This window comes from Toxorhynchites rutilus, chromosome 3, assembly GCF_029784135.1.
Source record: "Toxorhynchites rutilus septentrionalis strain SRP chromosome 3, ASM2978413v1, whole genome shotgun sequence".
NCBI classification, from domain to species: Eukaryota; Metazoa; Arthropoda; class Insecta; order Diptera; family Culicidae; genus Toxorhynchites; species Toxorhynchites rutilus.
The window spans coordinates 253,448,592-253,475,493 of record NC_073746.1 but is presented as its reverse complement, the minus strand read 5'-3'; the positions used below and the strand labels follow the sequence as shown (position 1 = coordinate 253,475,493).

Here is a 26,902-nt window from a genome sequence, read left to right as displayed (position 1 = left end):
GGTTTTTTAGTGAGAAAAAAAAAGGAATGGTTTGAGCCTACAGGAAGAAAGGTATATCAATACGAGAAATCGAACGTAGACTCAGTTATAAGATCAATTGTGCAATTGGCTTCAAATTCCACTATCATACCATCGGCGGTCAAGGCAACATTTAACCTAAGAAAACATTGTAACATTAATATATAAGTATGCAGTTTACATTTCTTTGACGAAAATGAATAAATGAATAAGTAAAAAAATGAGTAAATGATACTAGCAGTTCGTAAGGAAACAGTTCATGAGATTTTGCAGATCAACCATAATATCATTCGACCGAGTACTTCTCTACTCGCAATTTCGGAAGTCTTTAATGTTTTAGTTTGGGTTTTGTGCGACGGGGAAGCTCAATCGGGCATTCACCTCTTGCAAGATGGTCTCGTCAGATTATAGTGATGTTCCTAACAGCAGTTTGGTTTCATTCAAAGCAAAATATCGACGCAAAAATTCTTCTTCCAGCAATACAACGCTAATATTCATACCAGTTCGGCCACAAAATTCTGGTTCAAGTCCCGGATCTCATTCCGGATCTAAGTCCGATGTTGAACATCTGGGGAATCGTTGTGTGATGGATCAATGCCAACAGGAAGCAATTATGTTGTAAATTATTTCATTCAAATACATTTGAGATAAATTGTGTCATAATATTTTTTATTAAATTTAGCCTGGTTCAAGAGTTAATTTGTGGCTATAGAAAAAAAGTTACAGTGTAGCAACATGAGGCCGAGTGTTGTTGCGATGGAACATAACCTTAACTTTGACAACAGCGATAACCTAATTTTAGCAGGTCACAATGGATGACACCCTCCTGATCTCACCCAAAGTAAAGTATTTCTTCGAACAACTTCTTGGGCATGAATTTTATAAAGCAACCGAAAAGGGACAGATGGCAGACATGTAAAAACATGTAAAACTTCCGAAATTCGCCAGAGGTCCAATTGAGAAATATTGAGCCACCGTCAAATGAAACCTGGAGAAGACCCAGAAAACTGTTGGAAGTGAAAAGTAGTTTAAGGGAAACTGACTTTATATGGCGAACAAAGTGAACGTAGCAGCTGCCAGTCATCAGATTACGAAAGGTCCGACAATTCAGATTTGTTCAACCGGTAGCTTAGCTTATTATTTTTCTGTGTTTTATACCAATTGGTCTTTAAAAAATCGATTTTTCAAATATGAAAAATAAGAGGAGTGATGTCCAAGACACGACCGCATTATTAACGTAGGTTTACGAAATTATTGTCGGCGTAGCACTAACAAGAACCAACGAATGAATACTGTGAGGACGAGAGCAATTCGCAAAAGAATCGTCAATTTGATGCCAAAAGTTCCGAAAAACACAAGCAATAATCCCCAGATTCATATGCAGCGGCTTTCGCGAAATGGGGGTTGAAATTTATGTCGGGGGTTGGAGCTCAATTCCCGTTCTGTTTGGAGGGATTTTTCGTCAATTAAATTTCCTCCGACTTGCACTGTGGTCACGCGTAATCTAGAGCTTGCCACTCAGAACGCATTCAAGGCGTGTTATTTGGTAATAGAAATCCCAACTAAGTACTAATAAAAATAATGCTACGTTGAGACGGCGAAGTTCCTCTTGGAACATTAGTGCCATTTAAGAAGAAGAAGAAGAAGAAGTGTGGAAGCAATCCTCACTACAATAGATCAAACTAATAATCGCAATGGTTCAATGCTCCTACAGAAGAAGTGTGGTGACAACAGCAACTACTGTGGAACCAATTTTCACCTGTAGTTTGCCACCGAAGGCTTCAATTTGAAGCATTTTGTTAAACCGGAAACAATGTTAAAATTCGCGAAAATTATATGGTCGATCGGGAAAAAAATTACAATAAGTCCGAACACTCTTTTAAATTCAAACAAGCTTTCTTCCGGCAAAAAATTAAATAAAGTTTAAATTGAAAAAAGCAACGATTACAGCAACCCATGGGTAACGTATATTGCACTAATACTAACATAGACACATTAGTAACGCATATTGATTTCATCGGTTACATCGTTATATGTGTGAAAATGAGGTGCGACTATGCACGACAATGACAACGATAGATTTTTAGGTGGGAAGAAAACTATTTTAAAATAAAAATATGAAAATTCGCTTGTTATTACCTCTGATAATGAATTGACAAACCATTAAGTTTGATATGTCGCATGATAGAATTTAGCTCTGGTCATAAAAGTGGTCACTTCCCTCGGAAACCCGATCCGGAACATATCCAGGGTACGTCAATGAGGTCATATAGGCTTGAATTCATCACGAATTATTTATTTTCGAAAAATCATGAAGTTTGATTTTGTTAATGGCGGGTTTTGTGTTGTTTTGGTTTCTAAAATTTATGACCCCTGAACTTGTTTCCGCGTGAACATGGGAATCCGTGGACCGATTCCGATAGATCTCCGAAGAGTTCTCAAATGAAAAAAAATGGGGTTTAAAATTAAACTTGTGTCCAATTCGGTTCAGCCGTTTCCGAGAAAACTGAACCGCAACATTGGTTGTCTGGTTAAGAAAAATAGTTGTATTTCATGGTACTTTTTCGTGAAATTTATTTTTCGCCCATGTTTCAATAGTAATTGCAACTATCTTATTTCTATTTCAACTCGTACGGAATCATCTGAGTAATATGTTTATACTGTTTTGATGTGTTCAAAACATGTTTCTTTACCATGCTTAAGAATGGAAACGGATTTCCGCTGGTCAGAAAAAGACTCATTTTTGTAATAAGTGATAATAAGCGATACGATGAAAACCACTTGCGGAAATAACCTACAGATGAGTACTGATCGTGTCGTATAGATAAGTTTTAAATTTAATTAAATAACACCTTCAAAAATTCAGTTTGTTTTCATTAGTACATTTGATCAATTTCACCCCAGTGATCATTTTGCCCCAAAAACAGAAAACTGTTCAGCGGGAAGATTTAAAATTATAAATTGACAGAATGGAACTATGCAAATCAATCGTATGTCCATTTTACCCCCACTTCCGTCTTACCCGCATTTCGCCTGTAATGAATACCAAGCCTAACTTCACAGAATTCTATTTCAATCTCACAATTCGTTTTCATCTCCATAAACAAATCTATAGTCAATACTCGATATTAATTCCATTGATATATTTTTTTGTTCATTGTTTGAAAAACACAGAAGCTGTACTACAAACTATAGTTCTGAAATTGTGTGACTCAATCCTAAATCAGTAAGCGACATAACAGTATAAAACATTATAGTTAAAAACCCTGTCATACTTTGCAATCGATCGCATAATTTTGTAAATTATTACTGTTCTTGAATGCCCAGAAGCATTTCGACAGGTCGAGAAATGAATTCTGAGAAAATTCTTCCCTAGAAATTCATTGAAACGCTCTGAACACTTTCAATGAAGTGTCAATCAAACAATCACAAAATTTTGAGAACGTCAAGTGATCCTAAACTCGACAACGCTAAATATTCTCTGGAGCAGCTGAAGACTCTTCAATTCTTCAATGTTCGAAATGAATTGTATTTGCACAAACACGAGTGCAATTACTATCCATTAGAACATTCAACTACATCGGTCGCAACGAAACTTGTCTAATTGAAATACGTTATTGCCTTTCAAACACTATGAATAGCATAATGAAGTAATTTCTAGGACAAAAATCCACACCCCACGATACGAACTGATAGCAACAATTCAACAGCCACATTTCCTCCAAGTGCCCCCGCCAGTATAGTCCAGGTTTTGTTTTCCCCCCGTAAGGCACGATTCGCTTATCGGACACAGTGTGTCTATTGCACACACTGCTGTTGCTGCTGTTTACAAAGGGCTGTCTGTTCTGGGTCACGTCTATTGCCGAGCGGAGGCCTCCACAGGTGCGGAGGATAACCTGTTTTTATTTTCACCAAAAATTTGCATAACAATTGCTACGCGAAATTATTGGCTGTAATGGATGGCGGGTGCACACATCAAACTGATAAGCAGCAGCAGCAGGATTTCTTCGGTGCTTCGGTGCAATGTTAGTATTATGCGCTATACGTGCGCTTCCACTTACTTGCAGACAAGGAAGCCGCGGCCGAAAACGCTGTTGTTGGCGTCAGAGTGGTTGAGCCTCGACGACCGTTTCCGGTTGTGGTTGACGTTGCGGCACTGTATGCGATCGCGCTGGCCTCGTAGTGCCATGGTTCAGTCTGGAAGAATAGCAATAACCAATTAAGGGGAGCTGTCACACAAAGATGAGATGATGAGAGTTAGCTGACCTGTTGGCCATAGGTGGACGAGATCGAGTTGTAGTGGTTCGCACGGGCGGCATTGGTACTCGAGGCGATACGCTGGAATCCGGGCAGGCCTCCTTTCAGGTACTCATTTTCGGTCAAGCCCGTCACTCCCGTTGACCACATATGCGTCGGATCGTGCGTCGGGCTGCTGTTAAAGTATTGCATTGATGCCGCCGACGGAAAGCTGCATCGGCTGTATGATGGGCTGAAGAAAGAAATAATAACAAATTGGACCACCATTAGAGAATTTCTCGCTGCGCGGGAAGAAAAAACTTTGTTTAGCCTCATCTTATGTACCAAACAAGCAAAATAACGCTGAATGAGGATCGAATGAACAGATGAATTGTTTCCGTTCGGTTCGCTCTCGCCTAAATCAATCTCCGATGCTGACTGCTACTGAATTGTCAACGCGCGCGTTTTCTCGCGCCTTTGGGTAAAATGTTTAAAGCTGTGAAGTCGGGAGAAGCCAAGTTGCGTTCGTCCGCACATTCTACAGCTGGTGCTTGGCGAGCAAACCCGATCAGCAGCCCAGAAGAAGCGAGGGCAAACGCTCGTGCGATCGTTTGTCGTTTGACGATTTTGTTTACAGCCAACGTAGGTGGAAGTATTCATAAACAAAAACATCCTCTGTTTGGAATGAGCTGGTGTCACTTCTGTCTCGCGGATGCGTTCCAATTGACAATGGGTACGACACACACCAGGAAATAAGCCGATGATGAACAAACTGGTGCGGACGAAAGAATGCATCAACTGGCTGTGTTATTTTTTTGTGTAGTCAAATTTTATATTATTAAAATAAGTGTTTAGTGAAAGGCTCAATATACACCATCAAGAGAGAACATCGAAGATCAATTCACCTGAACTGGACTTGGGAGCTGGAATTTATGTTCCCGTGTTTTTTAGGCATTATAATTAAATAGAACATTCTGTTAGCCCCAACAGTTGTTAAGAGTTATGTGCAATCATAGAGCTCAATGGTACGATCGTTAAAAGGTTTTTTTTTTCTGTATTATAGTGACTTTCAACGCTTCTGGCTGGTTCGTCACTTTTACCTTCCATTTTGGAAGAATGTCGGGAGTGAGAATTGAACTCGTGATCTTGAGCGTGAGAAGTATGGATGTTACCTCCACGCCAGATCGGCTCCATTGTTAAAAGGTGTTTATAACATCTACCAGAGCTTCAGCAATTTACACGAGTTTAAAACAGCCTTCAACGCGATTAAGGAGATGCAGAGATGAATGTTTGGTTGATGAATCATAAACGAAGAAATATACAAATTGATTATGCGAAGCCACATCTTCATCATCAAGCCCGATATACGGATACGATATTGTTGCCCAAAAAAAAATCTGCATCGCTGATCTAAACGATCGGGTCGATCAGGAGGAGGATTTCTGTGAAAGAACCAAAACGGGCTATGACTGTTTTAAATCGTTGCCTCCAAATACATGACCAGCAAAGCGTTTAAAATTGTTACATCACACATCAAACGGATACTCAATGCAAACAATTAATCATGTACTACTTTTCAATGTACTCACCGTTAACGGAAATACATTTCTCCCAACATGAAACAAGTTTTTTATTTTTAAGATTTTTTTATCTTTCCTTAAATCCTGGACACCTGGCACCTTCACTTCTTCTGAGGAGAAGTGTTGATCCTTTAGGCTTCTCTTGAGTTGAGCAAAGCAATGATAACGCAGGAAACGAGATCCGGGGAGTAAGGTTAGTGTGAAATTGTTGAAGTTGAAAAAACATGAAGTTTCCCGCGAGGCTGTTATGTTGTAAGATCATTAGTGCCAAGCTGCCTCTACCACGACAAACTCGACGTCGAATATTTGTTAGAGTCTGTTTATGCTGAGAAGAATCACATAAACTTGGTACAAAGAACATAAACTCGGTTAGCATTAGATTTTTTTGGGAGCGGTTGTCCTTTCTCTTCTGAGTCGTAATGATGGAGTCATTACTCGTCCACCGTCACGATATTTAAAAAAAAGTCGTTTCCCAACTCACGGTTCGAGGATCGATTTTTTTTCATTTTTAATTCAGATTTTTTGGATCGATCCTTTATACCCGAAAAAATCGTGAAGATCGATATTTTTCTTTCGATTTTTTCGATCTTAGATTTTTATTTCAGCGCACATTGATTTTATTTTCCCAACGCCTGACAAATTTCATAAACATAATGTCAACGGTTGGATCGCTTTCGAGAATGTCAAATTAGTGATAGTAGATTCACTATCACTATCACTATCACTATTCACTGAAGCTGCTGTGTATGTTTGGTCTAAGATTGGACGATCTTGGATTGATATTTAGAAGATCGATTTGTTTCGATTTTTTGATCTAAGATAAACTTTTTGCAAATTTGTTTTGCAGTATACATCGGTTTTAATCTCACCAAAGATCAACCGACAAATTTTATAAACTTTGTCGAACAAAGTCAGTTTGATCATTCTTCGATTTAATGCCGTCTGCTTCTGACAGAATCAGAACTAGCGACAGCTACTAAGGGTTGTTGTTGAGTTTCTAATGATGCTTTTTCGATTAATTTATGTGATTGAATGATTCCATGTTGGTAAAAGATGAATGCTCTGGAAAACACTTTTTTTCGGAGACCTAAATGTTTTGTGGTCTTCATGTTGAGAAGCAAAACAAACTGCTTTTAATTTTTAAATAGAATCCTGAAATTTGTAATCCACGTTTAAAGAAAAGTAACGTAATATTCCGAACAGTCTCAAAATCCGAACGCTTCATTTTTAAATATAAATTTACTAAACTTTTATGTTTTTTTTTATCCAAAATATATATTTTTATTAAGGCTCATATGGCGTCAACCTGACGGGGCCGGGAGTTCAATATTTCGACAATGTTTGCCTTATAAATATGTTAGTAATATGTAACCGATTACTCGCGGTTGGCTCGAGGTTAGTATTACAAGTGTTTTCGTAATTGTGATGTTGCTGTCTCCAATGCTCTGTACCTGTGCCCGACGCGGGATACTTCCTTTTGGGATGCAGCTGACCATTAATCAGCAACGCCCCCTAGTCTGTACCCCATATCTAGCGTGGTGCGTCTTCTCGACTCGAGGGATCCAGGATAGAATGGTCACTAGCCGGCGCAAACATCAGCTCGTGTAGAGTTGTCATGAGCGGTACAACCTTTGGCTCTTGTTGAATGATCAGTGGACTGCACAACCTTTGGCCCGTGTATCTGTAAAGAGTGTATGTATGTATTGCCGCGACTAAGTAAAAGTTTATAGATCGGATAGGAAGGATATGAAACAGGGACACAACGAAGGAAACATCATTAAACGTTGACATCGGCGTTTCTGAGGAACAGGTATAGATGAAGCAGAAGATCAGGATCACGGCTACCTAAGATATCCCGGAAGGGGATATCCGATTGTCTGCCTTTTGCTCTCAGTGCTCTAGAGAGCTGAGAGCGAGCAGCATGGAACCGGATACACGACCAGACAACATGCTCGATGTCGTGGTAGCCATCGCCACAATCACAAAGATTGTTTGCTGCGAGCCCAATGCGATAGAGATGCGCGTTTAGGTTGTAGTGATTGGACATAAGCCGAGATATCACGCGAATGAAATCACGACCTACATTCAATCCCTTAAACCAAGCTTTCGTCGAAACCTTAGGAATAATCGTGTGTAACCAGCGACCGAACTCATATTCACTCCACATTCGCTGCCAACTAACGAGTGTGTCCTGACGAGGAATGTGAAAAAATTCATTATAGGCAATTTGCCTTTCAAAAAGTGTGCCTTCTGAAGCGCCCACCTTAGCTAGCGAGTCCGCTTTCTCATTCCCCGGAATCGAGCAATGAGAGGGAACCCATGCTAAGGTAATCTTGAATAATTTTTCGACCAAAACACTCAATAGATGTCTTATTCTTGTTAGGAAATAAGATGAGCGTTTATCAACTTTCATTGAACGAATTGTCTCTATTGAGCTGAGACTGTCTGAAAAAATAAAATAATGGTCGATGGGCAGTGTTTCAATGATCCCTAGTGCGTAGTATATCGCACCCAGTTCAGCGACATACACGGAACATGGATCTTTGAGTTTGAAAGAGGCACTGGAATTTTCATTGAAGATGCCGAAGCCAGTGGACCCGTTTATGAATGAACCGTCAGTAAAGAACATTTTATCAGATCTAACTTTCCCATATTCTGCCGAAAATATCGGCGGAATAGAATCGGAGCGTAGATGATCTGGGATTCCATGGATTTTTTGTCGCATGGACAGATCAAAATTGACAGAGGAATTGCAAAAGTATGGGAAGCAAACTAGGTTGGAGATGCCCGGTGAAGGGTGCACTTAATGGGTAAGGAAATCATGGTACAAAGACATAAAACTTGACTGAGGAGTCAGTTGGAGTAGATTTTCGAAGTTATCAATCACCAATGGATTCATGATCTTGCAACGGATGAGAAATCTGTAGGATAATTCTGTGAATCGAAGAGTAAGCGGGGGTACTCCTGCCAAGACTTCGAGACTCATCGTATGTGTCGAATGCAAACACCCCATTGCTATACGCAAGCAACGATATTGTATTCTCTCCAGCTTGAGCATGTGAATCCTGGCAGCTGATCGGAAGCAAAAACTGCCATATTCTAACACTGATAATATCGTTGTTTTGTACAACTGAATGAGGTCTCCTGGATGGGCGCCCCACCATGTTCCGGTTATTGTTTGGAGAAAATTGATTCTTTGCTGGCATTTCTGTTTCAAATACGCAATGTGTATTCCCCAGGTACATTTAGAGTCAAAATATACTCCAAGGTATTTGAAAAACATCGAGTGCCTGATCGCTTTACCGGATAGGTGAAGCTGAAATTGGGCGGGTTCGTGCTTCCTAGAAAAAACGACCATTTCGGTTTTCTCCGTAGAGAATTCGATACCCAGCTTGAGAGCCCACGTGAACAGGTTGTTCACGTGAACAGGTTTATGTTATAAATAATTGATTAATGAAAACACAGACATTCTTTGATGTATAGGCTTCATTTTGACATCATTAACAGGTATCAATACAGCCTATAATTTATAATATTAGACATTTGCAAAGAAGTGACAGTCAAAACTAAAATGTTTTTAAAATGTTTGTGTTAGCAAATTCCGTAAAAACAAGCAACGTTAATTTTTCAGTTTTTGTTGTTTCAACTATTTTGATTGCTGTGTTCATGTAAAGTGCTGGAAAATGTAAGAACCTACAATAACTGGGTGAAAGAAATGATATTTTATGCAGAAATCTCCATTAAAATTAATTTTGAAGTAGTGTTCGGAATATGAATCAAATTTCTACGCATGATTCAAATTCCGAACACTTAATTTTCAAAAGTAAATTTACTGAACTTTAATATTATAAATAATTGAATAATCGAAACCCTAAAATTCTTTGGCTTTTAGCCTTCATTTTAACATCATTTACAGGTATCGATACAGTCTATAATATATTATATTGAGCATTTGCAAAAAAGTGACAGTCAAAACTAATGATTAAATTTTGCGTTATCAAATTCTGTAAAAACAATCATCGTTAATTCTTCAGTTTTTTTAGTTTTTTCAACTATTTTTTCTGTTGTTTTCATGTTAAGTGCTAGAATTTGTACGAATCTACAATAAATGGATGAAAAACGATAGTTTATTCAGAAATCTTCATTCAAATTAGTGTTCGGAGTATGAATCAAGTTTCTACGCATGATTCAAATTGCGAACACTTTATTTTACAATGTGAATTTACTGAACTTTAATATTATAAGTGATTTAATAATCAAAACCTTGACATTATTTTGGTTATAGACTTCATTTTAACATCATTTATAGGTATTGATACCGATATAGTGCCCTTGGTCCAGAAACCATGTAAACTATGAAAAACAAATACAATCGATAATTACGGAAACAAAATCCATTTTTTTGCGAGTATAACATTTTTCCAAAAAGCTAAGGCTAGCTAATTGACTTTAATTTGATATATCGATCATATGAATCGCTCCAGTAGTTTCAAAGATATGATTTAAAAAAAAAACATTTTTGCTGTTCGGAATTTGAGACAAAAGTGATTAAACATATTTTTGGTTTTTCACCATGAATATTCATTTGTAAATCAATTTTATTGTAGTCAAATGAAAAAGAAGGCTCTATTGTATGCAAAAATCAATTTAATTTCGCGAAAGAGTACCATTTTGAGTAATGAGACACTGTTTAATGGCCATCAAAGCTTAAGTGTTCGGAATTTGAGACAAAACGGTAGATAAATTGGAAAAAGATGCTTTCGATTTTTCAAAGATCGATTCTTTTGTACCGATTTCATTAGTGAATCGATCCCTATGCCGTTCAGAAAATCGATTCGTCAAGATCGATCTTCTCATAAAGATCGCCCGATCCTACATTAGACACTTTTGTCTCATCTGTGAGGCGCTGTGCACACAGACCTTACGGTATTCCATTTATTCAATCATTCATATATCAATCAGTTATATCAAAGCTAAGTAATAATTACATTGCATATATGCAAAGCTTGATAGTTTAGGAGTGGTTCTCTTAGTAAGGTTTGGGACCTCTTCATCGTCTTGACAGAGTAATGAATGGAATAATGTATAATGATGATAATGATCAGCATGAAAATGACCAGCAAGAAAAAAGACCCGAACAAACTTGAAAAATTATGAGAAAAATGGTTCCACATGGTGCCTCACCTGTTTTAAATCTCTTAGAAACCCGTTAAGAATATGTCAATTTTCGAGTAAGAACAGACGTTTCATATCGATACACTCTGGGGGGACAACAGAGCGTGGGGAGAAATTTCGAAGGAAGAATTGAAAATTTATTGAATTCATGCCCGAAGGCGTGGCGTTGTTATTAGAAATGAATGTTACGCAACAAAATATCATCATATTTACATCATACATCGAATGACATATTTTTGTTGCTTAACTATTGTCGCTTCGAAAAAAAATGTCACATATTTTTACGTGTACATAAAATTTTATGAATAACCAAAATCGTTCCGAACAGAAGTAAATTAATAATTCATAATTTGGAACTGCTTGTTCATTTGATAGAGTTGATTGTTCACACCACCGTATATGTGGAACCATCGATTGATTTTTTTTATAGAAACTTTATATTACAAAATTCATTCGACTCTAGCCATGTGAGATTTTAATGATTTCGAGATGAACTAGTTTGAAGTTTGGTGCTATAAGGGGTTTTTATTGAGCATTCGAAACAATTTCAATACGTTATTTCTGCTGCACGCGTGATATTCCAAATCTGATTGATGTATGCGTAATGAAATACTTAATGCAAACAATAACTCGAAATTTTAAATTTTGCGACTTAATACCGACCAATTGAAAGATCAATCATGAAAAGTTCTGGGATTAAACCCACGGACGTTCGTTTAGCGAGAAAACGTGAGTGTTCGAAAGTATTCATATCAAAAAAACAATTTTAGGGGGGACAAAGTTCGTTGGGTCAGCTAGTCTTATATGTCTTATATGTTCGATTCGTACGTATAACTTACCATCACAGGGAACGTATGGTCAGATTTGAGCTGTCTTTATATCGTTGAGTTCGTCTTCGCTCAAATAGGAATGATGGAATGAATTGGAAGAGGTGAAAGGAAATGAAAAAAGTGAAATTCGAATAAAACGATTACTCATATGCAAAGTGGTTAGGCATTTACTGCAAGTGTGCTAGATTTTTTGCACCATTTGTATCATCTTTTCAGTTCATTTCTTCCACATGTTCAATATTGCAAGACGGAAAACGTGTTGTTTTGTTGAAATTTTGTTAATTTCCACACAGACGGAAAAAGTGTTGGAATTAACAAAACTCGGATGAATTCTGCACGAAATTGTATTGTGTATCATACAAAATATCCAGCACACGTTTAGTAAATGTCAAACCACTTTGACCCATATATTCTGCACTAAGAAGTTTGTTCAATTGGAATTCATTTCTTCAATTGAAATTCGCGTTGACAGCATCGAGATTGATATTCCGTTATTGTGAAGCGAAAAGGATAATGGATTTTCAGATCAAATAAACACATTCTCAAATGCAAATTATCTATGAAATTCAACTTTTCTATATCGAATATATATATATATATATATATATATATATATATATATATATATATATATATATATATATATATATATATATATATATATATATATATATATATATATATATATATATATATATATATCTTATGTAATATATTTTACACACTTTCTGCAAGCAGGAAGAAAATTCTCGTGAAATCATAAAATGGTTTGATTTTCAATGAATGGAAATTGTGTTGTGACTTTTTTTCATTATTGAGCCAAATGGGTCAAACAGCAGTCCTAATTTAAGACCACGGAAGCGGAAGATTGATCAGTAAAATCTTGCATGATTGAAGACTGTTCTTCGTTGACAAATTAGAAACCGAAATAGATCTACATTGTGTAATTAACCTTGATATAAATAAAACTAATTGGAATTCGAGAGGCGTCATCATCGATCGTGAATGTAGAAAACACTTTCGGGAGGATACTCAAAAAATCCATTGTGACAGCACAACGCTCGCCGGGTTTGCTAGTTTACTATGAATGTGTGTCTCTATTATGGGTTTGCCGTTTCCCATTCTGTCGTCAAAATGATTTCGACGCAATAGGAATAGGTTATCATAGGTAAAAACGAAAATTTTCGTGACAACTAACATTGTCTCCTCCTAAGTTCCAAAGAGATAGTTATCTCTATCGAATTTTTGAAAAAAATATACTTCAATCAATATTTTATTATGAAATTTGTCATTTTCCATATTGTTACATTTTTCGAAAATATCATACCTTTTTCATGTCTTTTTGCATTGCATTTTTTGCATTTGCATTGTTCTGTTCACAGAGTCGACTTTGGCCTATTTATTAACAAGGCTCTTTGATACTAGTACATTACGTTGCTGAGCCATTTGAAAAAAAAAACAGCAAAAAAAACTGGCACTGCAAAAGAATGCTTGCGGAAATTATTATTATTAGTGCAAGCCGTAATCCAGGACAAAACGCTTCAAACTCGTCGAAACTGTGCCCAGCTCAAAAATATTGGGCAATAATTAAGCGTAACTTCAGGAAAACTCAAAAAACAGTTCAGCAAATAGCCGTTCGTATCAGGTGTGAATGAAATGAAAGGTGTGAATCGTAATCACCTGATGGTTTACATTTGGAAAATAGGAAGCCAAATCAGATAATTTTCCTGTATTTTACGGTCATCGACTTCCAAAAGAAATGGAATTTGCACTTGATCTTGTTTGACCAATTTTCAACCGTTCCACCCTTTGTTCAACAGATGAAAACCAACCAAATCATGGCCGAAATGTCAGATTATGTGTGCGGAAAAGTAATTGAGATATATTATAATGTATTTTTTAATTTAATTGCTCTCACTGCTGTTCGAGTATTTTTTCATCATAACCTTTTCGTTTAAAAAAAAATTATAACGAAAAGGCCAATGACCAATTACTGCATACAACAGCTTCTATCTACATCTCAAATGCTTGAATTGAAACGTGCAAAGCCATAATGCACATATTAGTAATGAATACAACCATCATTTGCTTGAAAACAGTGATCCAACACATCAAAGTCCTATTCGTTCGTACAACTTCAATGATCTTTATAACTATCTACAAACCAACCAATGTACACAACATGCTTTTTCTGTGGTGACAGAATCTAAACACATTGAATGAAAAATAACATTATGAAATGTTAAAATGTGATTAATCAATTGGTCAGACATTCGCTATCCAACTCTTGACGAGTGAAGTTCAGTGTCGGTATTGTGCGTTGCCACTTTTGCTATTGTGCTATTGGTACGAGTGAATCGTGTACGAGTGAAGGTCATTGCTGTCCGCTTTCGACCTGACCTTTTGTTAAGTGGAACGAAGGAACAAAGGAACCAGCGCTCTTGCAGGGAGCCGGATTGCGGCTGTTGAACTGATTCGGCATAACGGGATCGACATCGCGTGACTGTCGCAAACGGGATTCATCACCACGTGGCTCCGTAAGCTATTCTTGCGCTATTGTGTTGTCTCCGTAGCGCGTAGCCTCTGTCTCTCCCTGATTAGGGCAGTAGAGCGCATTATTGGAACAACTTTTATATTAAGGTACACATATTTATTATTAATATTATTATTCAATTCATTTGTTCATTGTTTAATATTATTATCAATTATTATCATTTTTTTTTTGCTATTTTTTTTTTGAGATTATTGTTAAAATCAATAATAAATTAAAAATAAGACAGAAATCTTTGGAGATCTCTGATAATGAATCTCATACAAGATCTGGGAAAAAACATAAACGAGTCCCTCATAAGGAAGATAATTCTTCTGGGGACGAATCCGCTCATCCTACCAAGCCCCCCTCTAAGAAAATTGCAAGCCTCCCTTCTCAACCCACTGTTACTTCCACTCCCCCTCTCCCATTATCGATCTCGCTTCCCCCTTCTGATGCTTCCGATCCAACCCCATCCTCGTCCTCGTCCTCATCCTCATCCTCGTCCTCGTCCTCGTCCTCGTCTTCCCCCTCTGTTGTCTTCGCTCCACGTGTCAGAGTTTATCCAGAAGATGCACCTGGAACTGGCCCGTGGGTTGTTATCCTCCGGCCCAAACCGAAAGGAAAAAACCTTAACGTGATTCAGATCATGAAAGATGTGGCCAGATACACTTCTGTATCTGAAATTCGCAGGGTTAGACCGAACAAATTGCGAGTTGTCGTGAATGACCGGAAACACGCAAACGAGATTGTTGCTGATCAACATTTCACTCTCGAATATCGAACATTTATACCCTCCCATAACGTAGAAATTGAGGGGGTGATAACTGAAACGGGTCTGACGAGCGAACAAATAAAAGCAGTAGGAAAAGCCAAGTTCAAGAAGCTCCCCTCAATGGAAGTGAAAATCTTGGACTGTCGCCAACTCGGGAAACTTTCCCATGATGGGGACCAAACTAAATTTACGCCGTCCGACTCGTTTCGAGTCACCTTTGCTGGTGCCGCCCTCCCTGACTACGTTATGGTGGACAAATTGAGACTACCTGTGCGACTCTTCGTGCCAAAGCCCATGACTTGCAACAAATGCAAGTCAGTTGGTCACACTTCGGATTATTGTGCCAACAAGGAGCGCTGTGCCACTTGCGGAGAGCAACATGAGGGGAAATCCTACAGTGCGACTGAGCATAAATGTCCACACGAGCTCTCAGTTTGTGAAACTTACAAGAGTCGCTGGGAGAAACAGAAGCGCTTTTTAAAGGAACGCTCGAAGCGCACATTTGCGGAAATTTTAAAGGGCGCTTCGCCACTGACCCAACAACAAGAACAACCAATCTCAACACACAATACCTTTTTCACGTTGCCAGTTGATGAAATGGAAGCGGACACAGCTAGCGGGGGCACACCGTTTATTTTCAAAGGGAATCCCCGGCGCAAAAATGTGACCACTCCCAAAGTTCAAGAACAAGTCCCCACGGTTATATCCTCTGTTAGCTTGCCTAAAAAATCGAGTGCAGCGGACAAGCAAAACCAGGTTCCTCCTGGCTTCCGTGGGAATATTTCATCTTCGAACGACCCAGCACTCGAGGGGACATCAAAAACCCCAACTGTCCCTATTTTTCCGTCCAGTTCAACTTCCCAATCGGGATTTATAAAGTTGTCTGACCTTTTGGATCAAATCTTCAAGTGTTTTAATGTTTCCGACTCCATCAGAACCATTGTCATCTCAATGCTTCCAGTATTAAAGACAATTTTGCAACAATTGATGCAAACATGGCCCCTCCTTGCAATGATTATCTCTCTTGATGTCTAATTCAAATAGAGAGGTCGGAGATATCACTGTTTTACAGTGGAATTGTCGTAGTCTTATCCCTAAATTGGATACATTCAAATTTTTAATTCATAACTTCAATTGTGATGTTTTTGCTCTGTCCGAAACTTGGCTTTCTTCGCGAGATGATATCTCTTTCCACGATTTTAATATTATACGCTTGGACCGTGATGATAGATACGGAGGGGTGCTTTTGGGGATCAATAAGTGCCACTCATTTTTTAGAATTGACCTTCCACCTATTGGAGGGATCGAAGCTGTTGCTTGTCATGCAAACATCAGAGGCAAAGACCTCTGTATTGTCAGCTTGTATTGGCCTCCGAGAGCTGCGGTTAGCCGCAAACAACTTGATGACATGTGCTCACTCCTTCCTGAGCCACGATTGATCTTGGGAGACTTCAATTCTCACGGAACTGCCTGGGGGGAACAGTACGACGACAATCGTTCATTGTTGATATATGACCTTTGTAACAGCTTCAATATGACCGTTTTGAACATTGGGGAAACAACACGTGTACCTAAACCTCCTGCTAACCCAAGTGCTCTTGACCTCTCGCTTTGCTCGAATTCACTATCGTTAGATTGCAAGTGGAATGTAATCCAGAACCCCAACGGTAGTGCCGTGCCAATCAAAATTTCCATCACCATTGGGTCGAATTCTTCTGAATCTATAAACATGGCATATGACCTCACAAGACACATTGACTGGAAAAAATATGCGGACGCGATTGCTCTAGCCATCAATTCCAGAGATGGTTTACCTCCATTGGAGGAGTATAACTTCATTTCTCGTTTGATCTATGACAGCGCGGTTCGCGCTCAAACGAAACCCATCCCAGGTTCCACCATTTGCCGAAGGCCTCCCAATCTATGGTGGGATAGCCAATGTTCCAAGCTTTATGTAGAAAAATCGAATGCATTTAAAGCTTTTCGAAAACGTGGAACCCCTGAAAATTTTCAAACGTATTTAGCCCTTGAAGATCAATTTAAAAACTTAATCAAAGGGAAAAAACGTGCTTATTGGTGAAATTTCGTGGGAGGTTTGTCACGAGAAACGTCAATGAAAGAATTATGGAAAGTGGCTCGAAACATGAGAAATCGCTCTTCAACGAATGAAAGCGAAGAATATTCACATCGATGGATTTTTAATTTTGCACGGAAGGTTTGTCCTGATTCCGCTCCTGTGCAAAAAATTGTTCGAGATATACCACAAGGTAGGTGCGATCTTGATTCCGAGTTTTCGATGGTAGAATTCTCTCTTGCTCTCCTTTCTTGTAACAATTCTGCTCCGGGATCGGATAGAATTAAGTTCAACTTGCTGAAAAATCTCCCTGATGTGGAGAAACATCGCTTGTTGAATTTATTCATTCGGTTTCTGGAGAATAATATTGTTCCAGATGATTGGAGACAAGTACGAGTTATAGCTATTCAAAAACCCGGAAAACCCGCGTCCGACTTCAATTCGTACCGCCCAATAGCAATGCTGTCTTGTATACGGAAATTGTTGGAGAAAATGATCTTGTTTCGCCTTGATCGATGGGTTGAAACGAATGGCCTACTCTCAGATACACAATATGGGTTCCGCAGGGGCAAGGGGACGAATGATTGTCTTGCGTTGCTTTCTTCAGAAATTCAAATGGCTTACGCCGAAAAAAAAAACAAATGGCTTCAGTATTCTTGGACATAAAGGGGGCCTTTGATTCTGTTTCAATAGAGGTTTTGTCAGACAAATTACACTCTCGGGGTCTGCCGCCTCTATTGAATAATATGTTATATAACTTGCTTTGTGAGAAACATTTGAACTTTTCTCACGGAGATTCGGCAGTAAGTCGGGTCTCTTACATGGGCCTCCCCTAGGGCTCATGTTTAAGCCCCCTTTTGTACAACTTCTATGTAAGCGACATCGACAATTGCCTTACACAAAATTGCAGCCTAAGACAACTTGCAGATGATGGAGTGGTGTCTGTCGTAGGATCAAACGAATCCGACCTGCAAGGACCCTTACAAGATACTTTGAACAATTTTTCAACCTGGGCCATTGGGCTAGGGATCGAATTCTCCACGGAGAAAACAGAGATGGTGGTTTTTTCTAGGAAGCATAGACCAGCAAAACCAAAGCTTCAACTTTTGGGTAAACCGATCACTCATGCTATGTCATTCAAGTATCTTGGGGTCTGGTTCGACTCCAAATGTACTTGGGGGGCCCATATTAGGTATCTGAGTAAAAAATGCCAACAAAGAATAAACTTTCTCCGTACAATTACCGGCACCTGGTGGGGAGCCCACCCAGAAGATCTTATAATGTTGTATCGAACAACTATTCTCTCAGTGATGGAGTATGGCAGTTTCTGTTTTCAATCAGCTGCCAAAACACACCTCATTAAACTCGAGCGAATTCAGTATCTTTGTCTCCGTATCGCGTTGGGATGTATGCCCTCAACGCATACCATGAGTCTCGAGGTTTTGGCAGGCCTACTCCCACTAAAAGATCGCTTCAAATTATTATCTCTTCGGTTCTTCATCCGGTGTAAGGTCATGAACCCATTGGTGATCGGAAATTTTGAGCAGCTGATCGAGCTAAATTTTCACTCCGGGTTCATGAGTTCATATCATGAATTCATCTCCATGCAGGTTGATCCTTCTTCGTATATTCCCAACCGTGTTTGTTTCCCTGACTACATCAATTCCTCTGTGCATTTTGATCTGTCCATGAAGCAAGATATCCATGGATATTCAGATTACCAACGATCGAGGATCGCTCCAACGATCTTCGATGAAAAGTATGGGGATATCAATTGTGATAATATGTACTTTACTGATGGGTCCACTATAAACGAGTCCACAGGATTTGGAGTGTTGAACGAATTTTTTAGCACCTCACACAGTCTTCAGAATCCTTGCTCAGTGTATATTGCTGAATTGGCAGCAATTCATTGGGCGCTGGACAGCGTCGGCTCACGACCTGTTGAACACTATTACATTGTAACGGATAGTCTTAGCTCTGTCGAAGCTATCCGTTCAGTGAGGCCGGAAAAGCACTCGCCGTACTTCCTTGAGAGAATACGAGAAATTTTGAGTGCTTTATCCAGACGCTGTTATGTCATTACCTTTATCTGGGTCCCTTCACATTGCTCCATTCCGAGTAATGAGAGGGCTGACTCATTAGCAAAGGTAGGTGCAATTGAAGGCGATATTTATCAGCGTCAAATCGCCTTCAATGAATTTTATTCTTTAGTCCGCAAAAATACCATCGCTAACTGGCAACGCAAGTGGAATGAAGATGAATTGGGCCGGTGGTTTCACTCGATTATCCCTAAGGTTAGCCTCAAACCGTGGTTCAAAAGTCTAGACTTGAGTCGGGACTTTATTCGCACTCCCGACTCATGTCCAATCACTGTTCGTTAGATGCACTACTCTTTCGTTTCAATCTTGCCAGCAGCAATCTCTGCGTTTGTGGCCAAGGTTATCACGACATCGAGCACATTGTTTGGTCGTGCGAGGTGTATCTGGTCACCAGATCGAATTTAGAAAACTCCCTTCGGGCCCGAGGAAGACAGCCCAATGTGCCGGTGAGAGATGTGTTGGCTCGGTTAGACCTTGATTACATGTCCCATATATATGTTTTCCTTAAAGCTATAGATCTTCGTGTGTGATTGTCCCTACATCCTTATACCCTCCTTTCCTTCCTTTGCGGGTAATTCGTCCCCTTGCTATAAATAGTAGAATAAGTTGAAATGTAAATACACTATAGATATACGAATAGATTTATGAAATGAGTGTTCATCAACATTGTTACAATTTCCTTATATCCCATCCTTCTCCTAAAAATATGTCACCCTCCTAAACTCGAGTACACCGCGAGTAATCGGTTTTCCACCTTACTAACCATAGATGTAAGAAAATTGTTTATATATATATATATATATATATATATATATATATATATATATATATATATAGTTTTAAAATTATATTTAAGAATTCGGCTCCTTTAAACCTAAGTAACTGTAACTGAGCCTGTAAAAATAAACGAATTAATAAAAAAAAAAAATTGGTCAGACCATCCTACACAGCACACTTTTAACACGCGTACATTCACAGCTGTGTACTCAATTAGTTGAAGACCTAACGGATACAATATTTTTTGTTAATAATAAAAAAGGGAACAATGTTACTTACATTCTGAAATCCATTTTATTCACTTATCAATCCTTAGTTGTAAAATCAATGCTGCAGCTCAACTATTATCGCTTCCCTGGATGATACCACGCAAACCACACTTTATTGCAGTTAATTATTTGTCTCTAATCCATCATAACGATGGGTATAACCCACTATTATCACTATTCACCTTGAACCTTCTAACCGAAAGACCCGAAAAAACTCCAAGCCGGCCCTTTTTAATCGTAGAAAATATCCATCACCCGCGGGAAACACGAACTGGTCGAAGCGATTCCGTCGTACAGACTGATGTAATATCTCTATCAGGTCCCATACAAAAACCACAATCCAGGTATGGGGCGTTCAATGTATGCACGTGACTTTTGGCTTGCTGTTCGTGCCTCGGTACCATAAACTGGACACCATTATACAAAGAGGGCTGGCTACCTCACTCTGGAACTCGATACGAAATGAGCTGGTACGAACGCGTCCTGCGCGCGCACTCGATCAAGAACCAGAAAACGAGATTGTCGCATTTGGCTCTCTCGATCCGCATCTTACGATTAGTTCGGCTACTAAACCAGACCGCTTGGCAGAGCTCGCAAGAACTGCTCACATCTAACCAACAGTAATCATAAACACAACAACAACTAAGCTTTCTCAGCTTTCAATCATTATGTAACACTGCACTCAGGTTCGTCACGATTACAAATTAGACCGAGCGGCACGTGTTCTCGAACTGTGTGTACATTATGGAGGGTGCTTGGGGTGCATACGCGCCACTAAATAATAACAGACACACTTCCAAACATTGCGCAAACCAGCGACAAAGTGTGATCGCTTCTCACCAGCGCACAAAATGGGCGTATAGAAGATAGCGAATTGATGATCATCAGCTGTGCGCTTCCGATAAACGCCCCGTTTTCCAATCGCCGTCAGTCAACACTCGTTGATCTCTCTGTGATCCCGCGGATACCATGGTATTAAGTTGTTAATTATAAAACAACAAGATTGGTGCTGTACGAACGACAATATGTACCATCAACGAAGCCAATGCTCATGTTGATGAATCGAAATTAGTCCAAGCGTAACGGACAAACGTGCCGGGCGGGGAAAAGCCAGAAGCAATTAAGAATACAGCAAATGGCAGAGAACCTCTATACAGTTCTGATATTTTCTCGCTCGGAAATCAAAACAAAATCGACTTCATGGACCATCATCATCACCAGTGGCGGACAGCGAAGGTCACGGAACAATGAACACCAGCAGTCTTCGTGGCCGGCCAAGAAGTCGTAGATTATCGCTACAAGAGCATAGTTGAGGATTCTTATCAGAAATTAACGCGCGGTGTAATGTATGGGTGCGTGTGCGACGATCCGTCGAAATTGATGATCTGCTGGACTGTTTTATTACAGCTATTGATCGTGAGTGTCTTAGTAGTAACTTTTCATTCGGCAGGAGACGCAATTTCTGTGCGAACACATGCTGCCTAAACTAATGATTTACTAGGAACCTCGAATGTAAACACGCCTAATCTTCTAAACATTCCGCCACTAATTAGGTAAGCAGTAGCCTTAAACTGCAGATGAGTGCGAAAAAACGTAACAAAACTGTTGAAAATAAGGAACGCATGAAAAAAATTCTACCCGAAGAAATTCTCGTTTCTCACGTAAAGTTTGGCACCCTGCGTTACCTACTAATCATCAAATATTATGACACAAAGTGTGTACACCTGAACAGTATTGTTTATTTCCCCCGCAAAGAAAGCTCAAAGTGTGACAATTGCATTCCATTCTCGAGCGAGAGCGTTCGAGCTCTATTTCCCGGGAAATAAAGAAACAAACGCCACGGATCAAGTTCCGAATGTCTAGCGACCGCGCGGCATTCATGACCAACGGAATTCGGCGAAGCCAGACTATGAATCGAACAACGATCCCGTCTAGCGGGACTGCTAACGCAAGCTGGTGGCGTTTTATGTTCATAAACTACTAGAGTGACGAAGGAATGGAACAAAGATCTTTCCTTCATTTGCATTTGGTTATTCATCTACACTACGCTCCAAATTGACGGTATCTTCGACTGCATGGTGAATAGTGAAGGTGAGAGCTAAAGGATGCATAAATATGATTTTCTCTAATTAGCACATTCCAAAACCGCCACCTTTTTATAACTTCTTAAATTGAGAGGTGAGATGTTGAGCCTGATGAGCCAAAACTATTGTCAATAGTGTTCATTTGTACGATTACGTTGTTCATAATGATCAAATTCCGCTTGACATAACAATTAATTATGTACTTTAGGTTGATGGTTTGGGGTGCTCCCTTGGCCGAGTGGTTAGCGTCATAACTAACATACCGGGTGTTCGGGTTCGATTCCCGTTCTGGTCGGGGGAATTTTTCGTCAAAAGAAATTTCCTTCGACTTGCACTGTGATCACGCGTATTCTAGAGCTTGCCACTCAGAATGCATTCAAGGCGTGTTGTGTTATTTGGCATAGAAATCTCAACTAAGTACTAATAAAAATGACGCAAGTAATACTACGTTGAGACGGCGAAGTTCCTCTAGGAACGTTAGTGCCATTGAAGAAGAAGAAGAAGGTTGATGTTTCGAAGCGTACGTATTGTGACATATTATTCACATTTGGGCAAAATATTTTGAAAGAAGAACGTGGCGTCTGTTACATAATCTTATCTCATAGATTGCGACTAGTGTTAGTCCAAAAATCGCATTCTCAAGTCTTTTACGTTTAGCGCTAAGTATATCTAGCTATTTACAGGAAAGGTTGTTTATTGTAGAAAATCCCTTATCTAATGTGAAGACAATCACAATAACTTATTTTTTGTGTTATTTCTTTTTAGCGCGATTTTTTTTGTGTGGTATATAAAAAATATCATATTTGATCATTATCGGCCATTAAGTTTTTTTTATCCAACATCAGTACTGTGTCAGTAAGTTACAGTAATCGTTCGATAACTGAACCTGCTCTAACTAGACTGATTTTTAACTGGGCGAACGTTTACTGGGTTTGTTATTCTTTTGAATAAAAAGGGGTCGAAGCACAGCCTTTGCTTGTTACAACATTATTTCGAAAACCCTAAGTGCAAAAAATCATGGCTTTCAGCTGGTGAAATCGGCCCATCCACTGCAGAGTCAAATCATTTCTTCAGATATCACTTCTTTGCTTCAATTGGGCATGCACTTGCAGAGCAGCACTTCGCGAACATAGAGATGTTGAAACGTGAGTTGGCGAATAGTTTTCGTCGAAACAAAAAAGGTTTAATTGGAAAAGAATCCACAAATTGCTTGAGAAATGAGTTCAATATGTAGAATCAAACGGAGATTACTTTGATTAACGGTACTCTTAAAATGTATGTATTTTCTCTACAATTTCAACTTGCATACCTGGTAAGGCCCATCCACATTGCGAATGAGCAGTGCTTTGCTCGTGTGACATTTGCGAATGATTGTATGTGTGTTTACATCGATATTTTCACCTCACGTTGCCGTGCCGTATCCATGGTTCAACTGAGTTGGTACAAGGGGTACGACTAAAACGTCAAATCCTTCATATTGCCAATATTGCTGCGGTTCACTGACATTTTGGTTCTGTCGTTGTTGTTGTTTGTTGTTTACAATTCGGTCCGGTTATATAGTCGAATAGTGGCTAACTTTAAACTCCATGTTAAATGTGAACACCTCCATGTGAAACCGAAATATGAAAATCGCTCATGCAGTTATAAATAAAGCAGCGCATTTTCTTCATTTTTACTTTCTCCGTGATTTCAACGATTTCAGTCCTCGCAAATGATATGTTGGTAAACAAATGACGCCACATTGATTTTGATTTTGGGTAGCCTATATTCAATTGATGTCTAACCCTTGTTTGGTATCACACTGACCACTCCAGATTTTTTGACAGCGGTTTGTTTATAAAACGAAAACAAAAACTGGTAGAATTTCACCACTGGGAAAGTTTCACATTCACGTTGAAAATCCTTCTTAAGGTAAATGATTTTAGTTTGTCCAGTCGAAAATTTGATCATGGTTTGTACACTGTTTTAAATGCTCTAGTTCAGCGCACCTGTTTCAAACTGGATATTCAAATAGAGTAATTCCAAATGAAATCTACAAATGAAAAAACATGAGTAATGAGTAAATTGAAAAAAATATGAAAAAATACATATTTTTTGATATTGCAAATTAAAATTTTATTTTGTAAATAAAAAAAGAGTACTAATTTTTCTTCTCAGTGTATATTTTTTTCAAATTAAGCCAACAATACTCTATAACTCCTTCTAACACACTATTTCAGTACGACTCATATTTTCTGAGATATAAATTATCAAAGATTTCTCTTACTCAAATCGATACACCCTTTTCAAAAGTTACGCTTGAGTCAAAAAATGAACCATGATGATGTATTTGAAAAAGTTGTTGTAAATTATAAGCAAATTCATAAAATTTCATGAACATGACCTCATAACACGACAAACAAATTAAAAGGAATTATTTACTATAAAAAGACAATGAATTAGAAAGATTTTTTTAAATATTTCGAGAATGGCTACATTTAAAAGGAGATTGATAATAACCTTTTTTGTTTTAAATCACATCAGGATTCATAATTTGTGGCTGATAATGATTGTTAACATACAAAAATTCGAAGTTTCGAGAATTCCTAAAAAATCGATGTTCCACAAAATTCGTCAAAAATAGTTTTACCATCTTGGGCCCATTTTTCAAATTTCTGCATGACTTCTATTTTGTATGAAAAAATTAAAAAATATATATTTTGCAAATTGAATTTTTATTTTGTAAATAAAAAAAGAGTACTAATTTTTTTTCTCAGTGTACATTTTTTTTATATTCAACCATCAATACTCTATAACTCTTTCTAAGACACTATTTCGGTACGACTCATAGTTTTTGAGATATACATTATCAAAGATTTCTCTTACTCAAATCGATACGCCCTATTCAAAAGTTACGTTTGAGTCAAAAAAATCCCAATTGCTGTGAAAAACTCATATTTCCTCCAACCCAAACGGAATACACACTTTCATTGGAATCAAAAATACAAGTTTTTAAAATCTGCATTTTTAGGGCGATTTCATTTGGAATTGCTGAATATTTTAATAATATTGTCTTCTTCATGATTTACAGTAGCTCCATAGTATATTTTCACGGATTCACGAATGTTTTAAAGGATTATGAAATCAACATTCTATTGGTATCAATGCGCCCCTCACTTGAGCTAACTTTTAATCAATCACCAGATGATTATTTGGCACGTAGTTCGACCTTTTCTGGATTATAACACTTACAAATATTGTAAACATCATGCTTGCACACCATTTGTATCAGATTTACTTGGCTAAACCATGTAATTATCGCATTTCGATGACCGCAATTCTGATCATGAGTTGTCCGATTCACTAATGTTGTTTTGTCCACATGATTTCTATGGCAACCGCTTGGCGCGCTGCAGTTTGTTTATGATGTCCTTCGCGCATAGCAGAAATAAAGTTTCTCTGTGTTGAGTGTGTTGAGGTGACACTTTTAAAATTCCCAAGAAAAGGCAAAATTATGAATGGCCTAAATTATGAATGGCCTAAATCATGAATGGATCAATATGATGACCGTAAACTCAAGCAATGAGAAATGCAAAATCTACTTTTAAATTCGAATTTTTTCATTCAAAAATAATGATTTATAAAACTGGACAAACCACGATCATTTTTCGGACAAACCATGATCAGAGATGGACAAACCATAACCATAATTAGTCTCTGGGGAAAATCGTTAAAAAAAACATAAATATTTGAATAATTTCAACGCCTTATGGTAGAATTAGAAACTAGAGACCTATAGCTTTTCGACAAACCCAAACTCGTCTCGATTATGTGTGATTTTCATGAAGAAAAAGCGATTTGCATTTACTAGTTGCATGAAAACACCCTAAATTGGACAAACCAAGATTATTTACCCTAGTTAGTGTGACAATCGCAAATGTTGAAGCAGTGTCTAGTGATCAAAACTCGCGCTCAGAAGTTGTACCAGATTCTGATAAGGTACCAAGGAGCCCTACTTATTGACGATAAAACTAACGTGAGAATCGATTTCGGACAACTTTCTGGCCGAATACTTAAGTCGCAATACGAGGAAATGTCCCCGGCAGATTTAGGTGCGCATTCATGGATAAATTTGCTCGGAAGTGCCTGATTTGGAACGTTATTTGCACCTGTGGAGCGAAAACCGAAGTTTCTGTCACAAACAAGATAGACTCGAAGTTGTATGAGGAAAAATGCTTCTGAAAACACCTGTTGCCTTACAAATAAAGCACACAAAAGGCCTTTGAAGGTTTGGGCTAATTTGCCGAGTTGTCACCATAGCCGGAAGATTGTTCAGTGGTATCCTAAATCCTGGCAATTGAGTTGAATTCCGTTCGATAGAAAAATATTGGGCAATTATGAAACGGGAACTCATCGGTGGCATTCAAGAACACTGGAAATGATTCCAATATATCGAGAGGCATTCGATCATCC

The 26,902-nt window shown here is 38.5% G+C and overlaps 1 protein-coding gene across 4 annotated transcripts in view; it reads right to left on the bottom strand.

The window, feature by feature from the left end:
* Positions 1-26,902, bottom strand: part of LOC129775355 (box A-binding factor-like) — a 76,715-nt gene that overhangs the window by 12,555 nt on the left and 37,258 nt on the right. For all 4 annotated transcript variants that reach the window (XM_055780024.1, XM_055780022.1, XM_055780023.1 and 1 more), the window contains exons 3-4: positions 4,285-4,507; positions 4,080-4,215 (exon numbers count right to left, since the gene is read on the bottom strand). In XM_055780024.1, the coding sequence (XP_055635999.1) occupies positions 4,080-4,215; positions 4,285-4,507 (359 nt within the window). The remainder of the gene's footprint in view (positions 1-4,079; positions 4,216-4,284; positions 4,508-26,902) is intronic.